Source organism: Vulpes vulpes, chromosome 9, assembly GCF_048418805.1.
Source record: "Vulpes vulpes isolate BD-2025 chromosome 9, VulVul3, whole genome shotgun sequence".
Lineage (NCBI taxonomy): Eukaryota > Metazoa > Chordata > Mammalia > Carnivora > Canidae > Vulpes > Vulpes vulpes.
In genome coordinates, this window is record NC_132788.1 from 45442261 (window position 1) to 45458094 (window position 15834).

The 15834-nt window shown below is 42.8% G+C and overlaps 1 protein-coding gene across 1 annotated transcript in view; it reads left to right on the forward strand.

Annotated features, from left to right (window-relative positions):
* Positions 1-15259, forward strand: part of KL (klotho) — a 46072-nt gene extending 30813 nt beyond the window's left edge. Inside the window, exons 2-5 of the mRNA XM_025996594.2 lie at positions 4538-5048; positions 6047-6315; positions 11279-12380; positions 12958-15259. Coding sequence (XP_025852379.2) covers positions 4538-5048; positions 6047-6315; positions 11279-12380; positions 12958-13295 — 2220 coding nt within the window. The 3' untranslated portion in view covers positions 13296-15259. The remainder of the gene's footprint in view (positions 1-4537; positions 5049-6046; positions 6316-11278; positions 12381-12957) is intronic.
* The last annotated feature ends 575 nt before the right edge of the window (positions 15260-15834 follow it).

Consider the following 15834-nt stretch of genomic DNA (forward strand, 5'->3'; position numbering starts at 1 on the left):
TTAAGTGAATGCAAGACAATTTGGTGAAGATCTTTGACAGAGGCCAGCCATAGAGACACATGGAATGGACACCGAAGGGCAGAGAGAGGGAAGAAGTCGGGGAGGACTTCTCAGAAGGGTGATGCTTGAGCTGAGGTTTGAAGTGAAGTGAGGCTGGAGGTGCCAGGGATAGGAAAACTTGGGAGAGCTGCACCTATGAAGGCATGAAAGCCTAGAGGATTTCAGACCTTCGTGGAAGGTTCAATGTGCCTAGGACTCAGGATCTGAAGCAGAGAACAACAGAGAACAGTTAGGCAGAGATTATTTAGATCATGGCTTTCAGATAACCATCATGGACAGTTCAGCAGGGTCATCTGTGCAGCTCCTATGAGCTATTTTCCTTTCTTTAAGGTTTTTTTCTTACCTCTAAAGCAATACATGTATATGGTAGGGAATGAAAAAATATAGGTAAGCAAATTTAAGAAAATTATACCATCCACAATCCTGCTACAAACCTCTTTTAACAACTTATAAATAATTCCAGATTTTTATGTACATGTTTTTCTTTATTTTTTTTTCGTGTTTTTCTTTAATTGAAAAAAACACTGTTAAACTCTATGTACTGCTTTGTAACCTGCTTTTCTGTTCAGTCGGTATTTTAGGAATAGTTTTGCCATGTTAATGGATGTTCCTCTGCATTATTTGTAATATCTGAATGGTAGTATATCTTTAGTAATACCATAATGTGTTAAAACTGCATATATGAGTGTGAATATATTTGAATATTGGGCATTTCTATCATTTTTAGTATTTTGCAATCACAAATAGTATGAAGGTGAACATTCTTATGCACACCCGTAATTACTTCCCTGAGTCCTTGTCAATAGCTTTATTAAATCTCAATCTTGAAATGACAGTTTTGAAATGTAAGATTAACACACCTGGAATAATTAGAAAGCAATGCAAAAAAACAAATATAACCATTTTCCCCTTAATCATCCTTTGTTGTTGCTACGCTCTAAGTGATGACCCTCCTACACCTGACCTTATAGTAGTCGATTACTTAAATCTACCATCTGAAAATGGAATGAAGATGAATGAAGCAGGGTTCAGTTCAGTTCAACAGACACTGAGGCTTCCACGTGCCAGGGAGGGGATGCGGGAACACACAGGGAGCATAGTCTGGGCAGGGAGGCATCATTACCTACAGTAGGTGATCCAAGAGAGGTATGGTGAGACTCGGAGGGCACCCAGAAGAGGGATGCACAGCCCTAGCCCACATTGATGTGGGTAGGATGTGGCAGGCAGGATGTGGTGGGAGTTGGGGAACTTCCTGGAGCAGATGCCCCTCATGGGATAACCACCAAGTTGAGTTGTTATGGTGAACAGTCAAGTAACTGATAAATAGGGGCCTGGGTGTGGGGTGAGTGCTTAAGGCAAGTGATATCCAAGACACTTTCTATATTAGTTTGGGTTCCCCAGAGAAAGTTCACCCTTCCTTCCCCTTTTTGTTCTCATCAGCTCCTCAAAGCATTGGATGATGCCAACCCGCCTTGAGGAGGGTGACCATTACTCAGCCTATCAATTCAAATGCTAATCTCTTCCAGAAAGACCCTCATAGACACATCCAGAAATACTGTTGTTAAGGTTTGCTCCATTAACATTTGTTAAGTGGAGCACAGTGCTGTTTGGTGAGCCTCAGTTCAACAACGGAGAATTTGATATTGAAAAATTTGTGACTCACAGGTCCTGAAGGAGGTATACGGCCCTTAAGGGGCCACTTGGCGGGATCAGGCAGAGCACAGACAAAGATAGAGGCAGGATCTAAATATAGGCCTTTATTAAGGTTCCTAGGTTAGGGCCAGACTGGCCAATTCAAATAAAAAAACAGATTCTGGTAAGTCCCAGGAGGGTCTATGGAAAGAGCCTATAGGAGAGGGGAGGGAGGGGGCTTGTGGATTACAAGTGCTATTCAGGAGGTCATGTCAGGATCTTAAATTTGCCTGTGACCCTGCAGGCTGCTGTCTAGGGCATGCACACGTAGGAGGGCCTAGTGTCAGTTTAAGGTCCCTTAAGTCCCTTGGCCCAACAAAATGGATGCTGAGGCAGCATTACTGTGGTGCAGCTTAGCTAAACCCTTGACAAATGTTTGACCAGCTATCTGGGGAGTCCCTCAGCCCAATCAAGTTGACACATAAAATTAATCATCAACTTCCCAATGCTGCAAATTAACACTTCTCTAAAATACTCAACTACTTCATAGACACTTTTACTTGCATCCTATCATTTCATCTTCATCATGTCCCTGCAAGAGAACACCTTCTATTCCTATTTGTACAGAAGTAACTGAGGTTCACACTGCTAATGGATGCAGGAGTTTTGATCCAAACCTAAGTCTCTTCTAATCCAATCCCTTGATGGTATCACTACATCACTTGGCTGTACTTGAGCTGAATTCCATAGCAGGTGGTATTCTATGCTTTATGGGCTAAGCTTTCCTTTTTTGGCCTGCTCATCCTTTAGGTAGAGAAGGAATAAGCATTCATGGAGACCTTCCCATGTTCAAACTATGTGTTAGGTGTTATATGTAAATTATTTAGACCTCATAACATCCCTGTGGGAGACACAAGGAAGTTAGCCTCACCTGACCAGGTTATGTAACACGGTTAAAGGCACACACAAAAAAGTAACGGAGCAGGAATTTTATCTGACATTAAAGACTGTGTGTACACTACCATGTGGCCAGGGCATTCATTTCCTCGCCAGACCTCCTCTGCGTGGTTTCAAAGTATCCAAGGTTAGAGGAATGGTCCATTAGTGTAGGCCATTCTGTTGTATGACTCCCACTTCAGCTACCTGCCAAACTGGCCCAGATTAGGAAGTTCTCGGGTTGCTTTCACTCCTGCCTGGCTTCTTAGATTCTCCATCACGGTATTTGTTCTATTGAGGTATGTCTGTTAAATTTAGGACATGAGTGTCTATGGGCCTCAATGGACCTAGTTAAGAAAATGCTTTGGTCTAATATCCTGAGGACTAGCCTAAGCTGCTCCCTTCCTTTTCTGCTTAACTGTTAAATGACATTGGTGAGATTTCTTAACAATGGTGAAGAGACTGATCAGGTGGTACAGGTGAGGAAGATAGAGGCGGGAGACGTCACAGAGCCAGCAACCTAGCCTGACTGAGCTCCAGTTTTCTTGAACCACGTGGGCAAATGCCACTATTCTTCTGATTCACTTTTTATTCTTTATTTCCTTTTTAGCATATGGGTAGCTGCTTCAGGTCATGAAAAAATATATATTCAGTGGAATGAAACACAGTAGATATTTACTAAGAAACTAAAAATGAAAGTTAGATGTAAACTGTTTTATTCCACTGAAATATTTGGCTGAACTCATAAGAACGGTGATGAGATCATTCTTGGACACCTGCACTGAAATGAACCATGAGAAGAATATTTAGGAGAAATGAAGAGGATATCTGACATACTGAGTGAATGAGCTTCTTAGGCCCAGGGAGTGGGATGAAATTGGCATGATCATTTTGGAGTATATGAGTCAAACAGAGAATTGGAATGGGGTTTTCAGGGAGGTTACATTAGGGGAGTAAAAGGCTGATAAACAACACTTGTATTTGTAGAAAAATAAGGGGAGTAAATCAACAAATTCTAAAGTGAAGAGAAACTTGATTCAAGCAAGGTAGGAAAAACCCTGCAATCCTCACTAGTCTTTGTAAATAAAAGGAAAACAAGTAAAAATAAGATACCAGAAGTCAGTTGGATTTTACGGGAGTATAAAGTTAATCCTAAGGAAGCAAAGCCCATTTCATTGATGTAGGAAACTCCCAGCTGAGTGCTAACAATGGACATCTGATCTCCCTGAGGCTGTACGTGGGTGATTCTTGCTCTTGGCTTGTACCTTGCACCTGGTGAGAAAACCTCTGAGTTCCAGAGGATGGGCCAAGGTTAGATATTGGAGCTGGTCCTTTAATTTATTGTGCTGATTCTTCTTAGGGAAGAACAAAGATTGTGGGAACATGTGTTAGAATTTTAGCTGTGAGACATGCACACAAAGTATTAAAATGACTCCAACAATTTGAGCCAACTCGAAAACTCCCAGTCTCTTAGGATAAAAAAAAAAATATAATCCTGTTTAGAAAGTCCTGGTGTGATCATAATGTAGGATTGGTTCGTTTCATGTGGCCTATTAATGAAAAATTATGAAATCCAAAGTCAATTAAGTAGTAAGATATTATAACAAATTCTTATTTCATTAACTTTTCAAAGTATGAATAATCACTTTGCATTCAAGACAAGAAATGCACATTTTCCGCTGGCTACCGAAAAACAATGGAAACAATTCCAGTCATGGTAGCAGCTCACTGTGGGCTGACCTAACTCTGAAAATAATTTATTGTTTCCAGGTGACTGTTAAACACTGTGGGGTTATTCATTAGGTTAGGCTTGATGAGAAACAGATACCAATAGAGTTGGGGATTCAAAAATGCACTATATTTCTTCTCACAATCAGAGATAAATTCACCATGGCTTTTCTCTTTATAGGCTCATGCCAAAATCTGGCATCTCTACAATACTTCTTTCCGCCCAACTCAGGGAGGCCAGGTATCCATTGCCCTAAGCTCCCACTGGATCAATCCTCGAAGAATGACCGACCATAGCATCAAAGAATGTCAAAAATCTCTTGACTTTGTACTAGGCTGGTTTGCCAAGCCCATATTTATTGATGGTGACTATCCTGAGAGCATGAAGAATAACCTGTCATCTCTTCTGCCTGTTTTTACTGAATCTGAGAAAAAGTTCATCAAGGGAACAGCTGACTTTTTTGCTCTTTCTTTTGGACCAACTTTGAGTTTTCAACTCTTGGACCCTCACATGAAGTTCCACCAATTAGAATCTCCCAGCCTGAGGCAACTCCTTTCTTGGATTGACCTTGAATATAACCACCCTCAAATATTTATTGTGGAAAATGGCTGGTTTGTCTCAGGGACCACCAAGAGAGATGATGCCAAATATATGTATTACCTCAAAAAATTCATAATGGAAACCTTAAAAGGTAGGACTGGGGGTAAAATTCTAATTTCCTGCCAAAATCCACAGGAAAAACAATCCTTCAGATGATCTGTAATAAACTACATGAATTTATGGTTTTTATAGTTTTTAATCATAATGCAGAAAATCATTTTGGAAAAAAAAAAAAAAAAGAAAATCATTTTGGCAATGGCAGGAATGCACTTATGTAACATCTTTCTTATTTGGGGCCTTGAATGCATTTTTAAAACTCATTTTGTCAATGAGGAACTTAAATGCATTTTTAAAACTCATTTGTCAATGAGAAACTGGGTTATAATGTGTGAAATAACCAGATTTTCAGTTACTACTCTAGATTTTTATTTTTTACTTTTTAAAAAGATGTTATTTATTTATTCATGAGAGAGACAGAGACATCGGCAGAGAGAGAAGCAGGCTCCCTGCAGGGAGCCCCATGGGACTCAATCCCAGGGCCCCAGGATCATGACCCAAGCCAAAGGCAGATGCTCAACCACTGAGACACCCAGGCACCCCACTACTCTAGATTTTCAGATGGTATTAAGGATTAAGTAAATCCCCTGATATCTAGATCTCTGTGTATATTTTTGGGTTCTTACTATTTGCACTGAATAAAATAATTTTTAAAGAAAAAGGAATGTCAACACTTTCTGAAGAAAACATTCCAGTGGTCGTGCTTTGAAAGGTTTTATTCATTTATTGCAGCAGACACAATGCTAGAATAGAAGATGAAGTAAGACATCTTCTCTGGCCCAAAGACCACCTAACAGAAATAAAAATATTTCAAGCAAAAAACATATTGGAGGCCATCCTGTTTGTGAAGACACTTATTTCTAGAATTATCCAGGTGTGGCAGCTTTTCATTAGTAAAAAAGGTCATAGGTTTACCAAACACTAAGCATTATATGTAACTTATTTCCACATATTGTAAACCCCTCAAATGCTCTTGAATAGTGAGTGCCCAGCTAAGGGTCATGTTGTTTTTGTCCTTTCTTTTCTTTGCAGCCATCAGGCTGGATGGGGTGGATGTCATTGGATACACAGCGTGGTCCCTTATGGATGGCTTCGAGTGGCACAGAGGCTACAGCATCAGACGTGGACTCTTCTACGTGGACTTTCTAAGCCAGGATAAGAAACTGTTGCCAAAGTCTTCAGCCTTGTTCTACCAAAAGCTGATAGAGAAAAATGGCTTCCCTCCTTTACCTGAAAATCAGCCCCTAGAAGGGACATTTCCCTGTGACTTTGCTTGGGGAATTGTTGACAACTACATTCAAGTAAGTCAGCTGACAAAACCAATGAGCAGTCTCACCAAGCCCTATCACTAGTAAGTAGTGCTTCCTTCTTAGGTTATCATGGCACATTGTCCATTCTTCAGGCCAAAGGTGGATCCTTAATGAGCATAGTAAGGGCACAGCTTGGAATATTGCACCCTTCTTTCCAAAAACCTTCCTAGCTTTATCTTGCACCTTAAATCAGCCCCAAAGGAAGAACAAATTTAAAATATATGACTACTTAAGATCTGAAAAAATAATAAAAAAGATAAAATACTCCCTTTTAACACAGTGGTTTTCACAGTGCTTTTTAAAAGCAGTTGGGTTCTTCCATAAACAAGATGTAACACAGTACCTCAGGTCTCAGTGGAGCCACTGAACTTGAGGCAGGAACATCAGGACATCTCTGTCCCCTCCGGAGGCAATAAAAACCCTTGCTCCAATGATTCACTGCTCAAAATTTCATTTCTGCAGTTGGTCATTGAAGTGGTAAGGAAGTTCTTCCAAATGATCCAAATGGTCAGCGCTTACTATTTAATTGATTTAAATATTTATTGAGCACTTACTATTTAATTAATCAATATTATTTTTAACTTTCCAATCCTAAAGGGTTTCCTAGAGTTTGATGGAATATTTTAGTAGGCATTTATTGGATGTTTAGCATACAAAGCCCTATGTTAACTGCCGGGAGTGCTTCGTCGAGGGGAGTGCACACTGAGATGAGTATGGTTGACCCCTGCTTTCAAAAAGGCCTGTTGAGGGAAAATTCTGGATACACAAATAATATAATGGAGTGCACAGAGCAGGGTGCTAAGTGAGCAGGGTGGTGGTAGGGTGTTGCCGACCAATATGAACATAGAGATCAAGACAGAGACAGAGTTTGGTACCCATGGACAAGCAATGGTATTTAGCATGTTGGGTGCTTCTAGCCAATTCATTGCTTCAGTAGGAGAGGAAAAATAACTTTCCTTCTACCCTTCTGAGTTCTTAGCTGAGATCCCCTATAATTAGAGACAGGTTAACAAGAGAAAAGCAGGAGCACATGGGTGGCTCAGTGGTTGAGTGTCTGCCTTCGGCTCAGAGCTCAAGTCGTGATCCTAGGGGTCCTGGGATTGAGTCCTGAATCAGGATCCCTTCAGGGAGCTTGCTTCTCCCTCCGCCTATGTCTCTGTCTCTGTCTCTCTCTCTCTGTATCTCTCATAAATAAATAAATAAGTAAGTAAGTAAGTAAATAAATAAATAAATAAAACCTTTAAAAATAAAAAAGAAAAGCAAACAGAAGTTTATTAATATGTGTAGCTTACATATACACGGGAGATACTCAGAGAAAAATGCATAAATACTTGAGGTGATTTAGGATTCGGGCTTACATACCATCTTAATAGAAAAGGCCAGAAGCTGGGATGGGATATGGGTCTCTTAGGGAAGAAGAAACAATTTTCAGGAAAGATGAATGGGCCCTTAGAAGAATAGATGGAAACCACAATAGTCTGTGACACAGTCCATCTGTGTGTTGTGGTGACCTCTGGTCTCCTTTTCTGTGACGAGGCTCCACCTTCCCTGGGTGAGGAAATTCCTGGGAGGGGACTGATGACAACTGAGTTCCTTTGGGAGGATCTGTCTTCAGGCAGGTAAGGGGAGCTCAGAGAAAGCCTTTCCCTGCATTTGCTATAATTTTTGAGCCCTGCAACTCACAATAATCAGTATAGCAGAGGGGCATAGTTTGGGATGGTAGGCCCTGAGTTGCCACAGTCACATTTTGGGGTGGCATATTCTGTTACCCTTCAGTTCCAAAGAAGTATTTAGAAGGATGCTCAGACCTGAGGAAAGATCTTTTAGTTGAAATGGGTTGCTGTTTTCTTGTAAGTATCAAAGGAAATAAATCAACACTATCCTGAATACATTTTTTTGCTGAGGTGTATAATTCTTAGGTCTTTTGCAGACCACAGTGAGTTTAAAGGGCAGTCTCAGATTCATATCCCTTCTTATATTTAAAAGGTGACTGCGAGACACAGATAGCAAGGATATCTGAGTGCAGGAGCAATACTTGCAGCTCTGCCCTGTTGGGTTTGGGGGTTTCTTCCCTTCTCTTCTTTACTTCCCCATCAGCCTCTGTTCCTGGAACTTCTCTTTCTTAATTTCTCTCCTGTGAGATCTACAGTGGGGCTCAAATAGGCTGCTGATGAGGAGGAAGGGGACAAGGGGACAAAGGGAGGGTGATGGGCTCCCCATCCCTCCTTCCTCCCCTGCTGAGGGTAGCTTGGTCCCTGGTCTGTGTTCTCTCGCACAACCTTCTGCCTGGCCCCACTCCCTGCCCGGCCCTGTCCCCCTTGTCCCTGATGACTCGTGCTATGCCCTGACGTCTGATAGCAGCCCACGCCCAGGCAGGTAATTCCCAGTTCAGTTTTACATGCAGTAAAGTTTCCGACAGCATCTCTGTGCAGACAGTGTGAACTCGGGGAGTTGCAAGACACTGCAGGGAGCCCCTTCCCTCCTGCTCTGTTCCTCATCCCTGGACTGTGTCTTGGGAGCTGGTAAGTAGTGAGCAAGTTTTAAGAGTACAACCTATTTCCTTGAGAGATCAGAGAAACTCTGGTCTGATGCAATAAGTCTGGCAGTGAAGAGGAAGGGAGATGGGGAGAGGATTGCTTTTTCTACTCCTTAAGGGCACTTGTTTTAGAATTTGATCTGATGCCAGCCACGCATCAGTCCTGGACCCTTCCTGGGAGGTTGCCCTGCCGTTTTACCTCTTCAGCTGCGGGGGGGGGGGGGGTGTCCCTATTCCTTCATACAGCAGAGCCCCCCAGTCTCTCCTACACACAACCAGCCAAACACAAACTAACTCATTCTCAAACCCATGGTGGCTGAACATCTCCAGAAGCTCTCTAGTGGGAAAAGGTTGCAACTGCTTTTTTGTTCTTTTTTCTTTTCACCTTGAGCACTGCATTGTTTTGGCAGTGCCCTTCCTAAGCTAACTTCCTAACTGGCAGATTGAAAACAAGTTTTTTGGTAGGGCAGTTCTGAGGAGTGTGTGTGTATGTTTTAATTTACAAGCTGTTCTCTATACTTTTAATACATTATGTTAAAGCCCTGAGAAGTAATTTTTAAACCTTTGAAATTCATCCTTTTCCCTCTTGGCTAGTATTTTAAACTCCTAATACAAATAAATTCCTAATGTTAATCCTAAAAAACTCTAAAAAGAATATTCCAGTAAGAGTACCATCTGTCTGAAGTCTGACCTCTGGATTGTTCACATGGACTGTCACGGTCACTGGACCTAATTTAACCAGGCAACAGGTTTGTTTTCTCATAACCATTCATGCTCATAGTAAACAGGGGTACAGAACCTGCTACATGCTGGGGTCATAGAGCTTCTCTAACATTGGCCACTATTAGGAGAAAGTTTCTTCTGTAATATACTACATATATATTTTATACCCATTTCTTCTAAAAAGCTCCACTTTATTTTCCTTTTTTTTTAATTAAGAAAAGTCAAAAAAAAAAAAAGAAAGAAAAGTCAACAAATTAATGGAGGTTAGATAGAGTGATGCCTGAGTACTCATTTCTAGGTGTCTTATATTTTTAAGACATAGATTTCCCCCACCCCCAGAAATTATACCTTAGTCCCTCCTATTTGTTTGCAGATGGAGTGAATAAAAGCTCCTATTTTGGAAAAATTGTGGTAGAAACGTTACAAATTTAGTCAGCTGGGAGCTCTGTAAAAATAATCCAAAGAATTCCTTCAAGTCATGAACACTTTCACTTCAAAAGAGCATGCAAATATTTTCTCTTGCAAAGCTGAGGAAACAAGATTTGTGGGCGCATCACAGTGGAAAAATACTTCTTACAGCATTCCCACAATACTAGGGGAAATGCATGTGTGGGTGATCTACAAGGGACAATTCTCCAGAGAAAGCAATTTCCCTCTGACATGCTGGTTTTTATTACTTTCCTTTATAAACACAGCACTGACCCCTTCAAAGGAACAGCAGCTCAGGCGGGCAGAATGCAAAGAAACCTCTGCCAGAGATTCCAAACTAGAGTTTGAGCCCTGCTTGTATATGGAGGGTCAAACCAAGGGACTCATTCTAACAGACTGTTTTTGAAGAGAAAACTGGTTTAGTCAGTGAATCCTTAGGATGAGCTTCCAGTGTGTATTTTCCCCCATGGTTTCACATGGGGAGGGAACATTTTGTGATTTCCATTTTATAATTTGTCCACTTTTCCTAAATACCCATTTTCATTTTGGAGGCTAGTGTATCAGATGATCGAAAGCCATTGGTGTCATGATCATCACAGAAAAATAACTCAGGAAAAATTTGAAACTATGGTCAAACAGCCCTGTATGTGTAAATGACAACATTGTTCCTCATTTCCACGTTCTTGAACATTTTTTATCAGCAGATTGAATCTGTTAAGTTCGGTCTTTGACACTAATGCCAACAAAAGACAATAGTTACACATACCTAGCGTGCTGTCTGCCTACAGCAAACTTCAATTTAGAACTTGATTTTAAGAAGCATGATTTGATTTTAAGTATCATTGCATTTTCTGCCTCTAACTCAGGTTTTACGCTTTATCTTTTTGTCTATTTTTCTTTTTAATTTGGGAGCCTCACATTATCAGTGCTTTCTCATTAAGATACAGACGTTCAAAAGCACTTTGCTCGCTTCACACAGACCAGAGGGGTGTGAGAATCATTAATGTTTGTCATCTGAAATGACACGTAAAAAATCAGACTTAAGAAAACAAACGATAAAGTAACAGTGCAAGAGTCAGAACTACGGGTATAAGAAGTAGGTATCAAAAAGCGGGATTTTTTTTTTTTTTTTTGGAACGGATTGCATTTTCTGCTACAGACGCTTGTCTCTTTGCTCCTCCTGCTCGCTGGCGTCCTGGAGGGGACTGCGCGGAGCTGCCTTTCCAGGGCGGCAGGTGAGGCTCACGCTCCCTCCTCTCCTGGCAGGTGGACACCGCTCTGTCTCAGTTTACCGACCCGAACGTTTACCTGTGGGACGTCCATCACAGCAAGAGGCTGATTAAGGTGGACGGGCTGCTGGCCAAGAGGAGGAAGCCCTACTGCGCGGACTTTGCCGCCATCCGGCCCCAGGTGGCCTTGCTGCAGGAGATGCACGTCTCGCATTTTCACTTCTCGCTGGACTGGGCCCTGATCCTGCCTCTGGGCAACCAGTCCCGGGTGAACCGCGCGGCCCTGCACTACTACGGCTGCGTGGCCAGCGAGCTCCTGCGCGCCAACATCACCCCGGTGGTGGCGCTCTGGCGCCCCGCCGCCGCGCACCAGGGCCTGCCGGGGCCGCTGGCCCAGCGCGGCGCCTGGGAGAACCCGCGCACCGCCCTGGCGTTCGCCGAGTACGCGCGCCTGTGCTTCCGCGACCTGGGCCGCCACGTCAAGGTGTGGATCACGCTGGGCGAGCCGCCCACGCGGAACCTGACGCTCCGCGCCGGGCACAACCTGCTGCGGGCGCACGCGCTGGCCTGGCGCGTGTACGACGAGCAGTTTCGGGGCTCCCAGAAAGGGAAGGTGTCCATAGCCCTGCAGGCCGACTGGGTGGAGCCCGCCTGCCCTTCCTCCCAGAAGGACAAGGAGGTGGCCGAGAGGGTTCTGGAGTTCGACGTCGGCTGGCTGGCCGAGCCCATCTTCGGCTCCGGGGACTACCCGCGGCTGATGCGGGACTGGCTCAACCGGAGAGACCATTTCCTTCTGCCCTACTTCACTGACGAGGAGAAAAGGCTAATCCGGGGTTCCTTTGACTTCCTGGCCTTGAGCCACTACACCACCATCCTCGTGGACTGGGAAAAAGAAGACCCGGTCAAATACAATGACTACCTGGAAGTGCAGGAGATGACCGACATCACCTGGCTCAACTCTCCCGGCCGGGTGGCCGTAGTGCCCTGGGGCCTGCGCAAAGTGCTCAACTGGCTGAAGTTCAAGTACGGAGACCTCCCCATGTATATCATATCCAACGGCATAGACGACGATCCGCGGGCAGCCCAAGACACGTTGAGGGTGTATTACATGCAGAACTATGTGAATGAAGCTCTGAAAGGTACGGGGGGGGGGGGGGGGGGGACAACAGCCGTCCCTAGAAGCCTGTGCCCCGAGGGCGTGGGAGCCAGGAGGCGCCCGTAGACACAGCCCCTGGCCCTCTCACAACAAGGTGCTGTCCACGCCTTCCACCCTGAACAAGTGCGAGAGACAGCTCGCGTCTTCCCCCAGGGATGATGCAGGCCGGCTCGCGGCGGAAAGCCCTAGCGAAAGAGCGGAACCTCCTTAGCACCCTCTGAAGCTGTAAAGCCGTGGCCTCTCTTGTCCCCTATCTCGGATGGGTTCACGGCTCTCTTGCCTCCTGCAGGGGCCTAAAGATTTAAGCCAAGCCCATCATAGGAGGTTTGATTACGGAAAACCTACTATGTTAAACGTAGCTCAATATCGGTCCTTGCATGAAAGAAGCCCTTTATGGTTAAACCTAACTTAGTTATTAAATGGTATTGAAAGAAAAAATTTTTTAAAAATAAAAATAAATGGTATTGGAAGTTTCCCCGATGCACTCACTAATGCGGTTTAAGAGTGAAGCGTTGCGTACAAACATTTTTAATGACTGTTCTGTCCTTTTGCTTTTCCAGCCTACATATTGGATGGTATCAATCTTTGTGGATACTTTGCCTACTCATTTAATGATCGCACAGCTCCGAAGTTTGGCCTCTATCATTATGCTGCAAACCAGTTTGAGCCCAAATCGTCCGTGAAGCATTACAGGAAAATTATTGACAACAATGGCTTCCCAGGTCCTGGAACTTTGGGGCGGTTTTGTCCAGAAGAATTCACCCTGTGCACCGAATGCAGCTTTTTTCACACCCGAAAGTCTTTATTGGCTTTCATAGCTTTCCTACTTTTTGCTTTTATTATTTCTCTTTCTCTGATTTTCTACTACTCTAAGAAAGGCAGAAGAAGTTATAAATAGTCCTGAACATTTTCCTATTCATCTATTTTGAAGTAATTATGCACATACATCAGCTGTTAACCATTTGCACTTCTCAGTGTTGTGAAACTATAGGTTTCGTTATTCCGGCTTCTAGAAAAAAAATTTTTGTGGCATATGACAGACGTTTGTAAATGAGCATAGCTGGTTGTAAAATACTGGATAATGTGAATAGTGCCTGGATTTGCTCTTTTTTTCTGAAGGGTAACCAAAGACTGTCAGGGGCCATCATTTCTGTAACACACACTGTAACAAATGTATGGGAAGTGGGGGTCATTCTGCAACATTTTTACAGAAATTGAATGGTGCCCATTCAATCAGTGCCCATTCTTAAATGTAATGTTTATCTTGAAGTAATAATTGCAGATGTTGGAATAAAAAGTTAAAAGGTCCCAAGCAACCATCTCTAAACGGCCATGATATGCGTAAGGGTTCGCTGTTGAACCAAGTTTCCCTTGAAAAACAAAGGGGTAGAATATAGGAGAAGTGACAAGGGGCCAAGGGGGCAGCAACGTTCCTTTTAAAAGCAGTGTTTCTAGCAAATGCTGCTAATATTAGTTTCCATGTCTGGTTAATGATATGTTTAGCAGAGCAGATTATAGAACTTCATCGTTTGTGACTTTCGAGGTCTCCAGGCCCCGGGGGTCCTTGTGGACTTTGTGTTACTGGCGCCTTACCAAGGGCCTGCGCAAAAAGGACTCCTAATGTTTGTAGAAAAATAAGTATGAATCGTGAGATGTTGGCCTCTTCAGGAAGCATGAACTGATCTTGAAATGCATTGTACTGCATGGCTCTAGGGGTAGGAAAGGAGGAAAAAGTACTTATTATGAGCAACGGTATGATTAATTTGATTATAAACTCTTCGATTTTAGAGCACTCCATGCAATGAATGATGTGACCTTTCCTGAGCAAGTGAGAACGAAATAATAACTCATCCGCTTGCTGTTCTTCAGAATGTGTCATGATTTCTTTGAATTGAGGTTTTTAAAATTCTTAGTAGGCTCCAAAGCATTTGGTCTGATAACACTGGGAGATTTGCTCCTATGATTGCTGAGGTTTATTTTACATTGTTGCTGCAACTTCTGTGGAACTAGCTTTGAACTAGTTTTGCTTTGAACTTTCACACTGAAACAGGCTACTGATTTCTAGAAAGGGCTAATGAGGTCTTATCCTTGAAAGCCCCTTAAGTTTTGATGATTTTCAGACAGGGGTTTTTCTGTTACACTGGAGTTGTGGATGATCATATTATTTCTTTTCTAGATAAGCCAATATCATATCAGGCAGGGTAAACCACTATCATATCGAGCATAGCTAATCTTGCTGACACGGGGTGATAGTGTGCAAAAAAGAATGCTGTACTGTATTATGTATCATCTTCAGAGGTGGTAGGATTTTTTTTCCATGAAAGATAAGCTTTTGTTGGTAGTCTTTTAAAAATTGGACTTGGTATTAAAATTAGAAACTAGATATAATAGTTTCTTTTATGTATATATTTTTTTCCGATTCTAAGAGTAATTTATGTTCATTGTAAAAAGTTGAAAAATACAGAAACTATATGTAAAGAGAAAAAATGACCTATAAGCTCACTACCAAAGTGGCCACTATTAACATAGCCGATGTATTTTATTTTGCATGGAGTCAGATCATATTGCAAATAATTATGTGTCTTTATTAATTTCTATTGTGTGTGTTTCTTTTGTCATTAGTCTTCAAAAGCATGATTTCTAATAGTTGTAGAGTGATTCTGCTTTATGAATTTATCACAACTCATGTAACCATTCCTGTTGGTTGGACCAGTTTATTGTTAATTACTGTTAAATAATGTTTAAAATTTTTCTTGCTACAACATTAATTTTCATTTCCTTGAGTGTAGACAGAAGTAATTCTGTCCCTTGATGAAGTATTGTAATAAATCTGCCTGCAGCTTTGCTTCTTTCCTAATTATATAACTGGCTACTAGATACATTTCTTAAAAAACAAAAGAGAACTTTTTTTGAGTTGACTGAACTACATAGAACATGGGTGGTGAAGAAATGGGTCTGACAGCAAGGCGGAAAGATGGGTGGCGATGCAGGGTGCCCCAGGCTCATCCTTGTGGTGGAGCTGAGACTTTTAGACGCTGGGAGAGCAAAACAGAGGAAGACCGGAAAGAGACAAAAACAGAGACGCCAAAGAGCTGCAAGAGAAATGACATCTCAAAGCCATCCAACTCAGGTACTGTGAGAGCAGCATGCTAACGTCGAGTCCCCCCGTCCCGTCCCCCGCCCCCCCCCCCCCCCCCCCCCCGTGGACCTTGGCAGGAAGTCGGTGGCTCCCACTGGCAGGAAAGGAGCCAGGTCACCCCTTGGGTCTGTCCAGACCCCAGGAGCCTGGAGGGATGGGGAGTAAGTGGGAGGCGGGGCCAGGAGGCGGGGCTCCAGGAGGGGGGGTCAGGGCACCGCCCTCCCTATACTTCAGTCTTTATTTTACTGATGAATCCTGGGTATTTCACCACTTTACATATATTTTTGAAATATAGAGA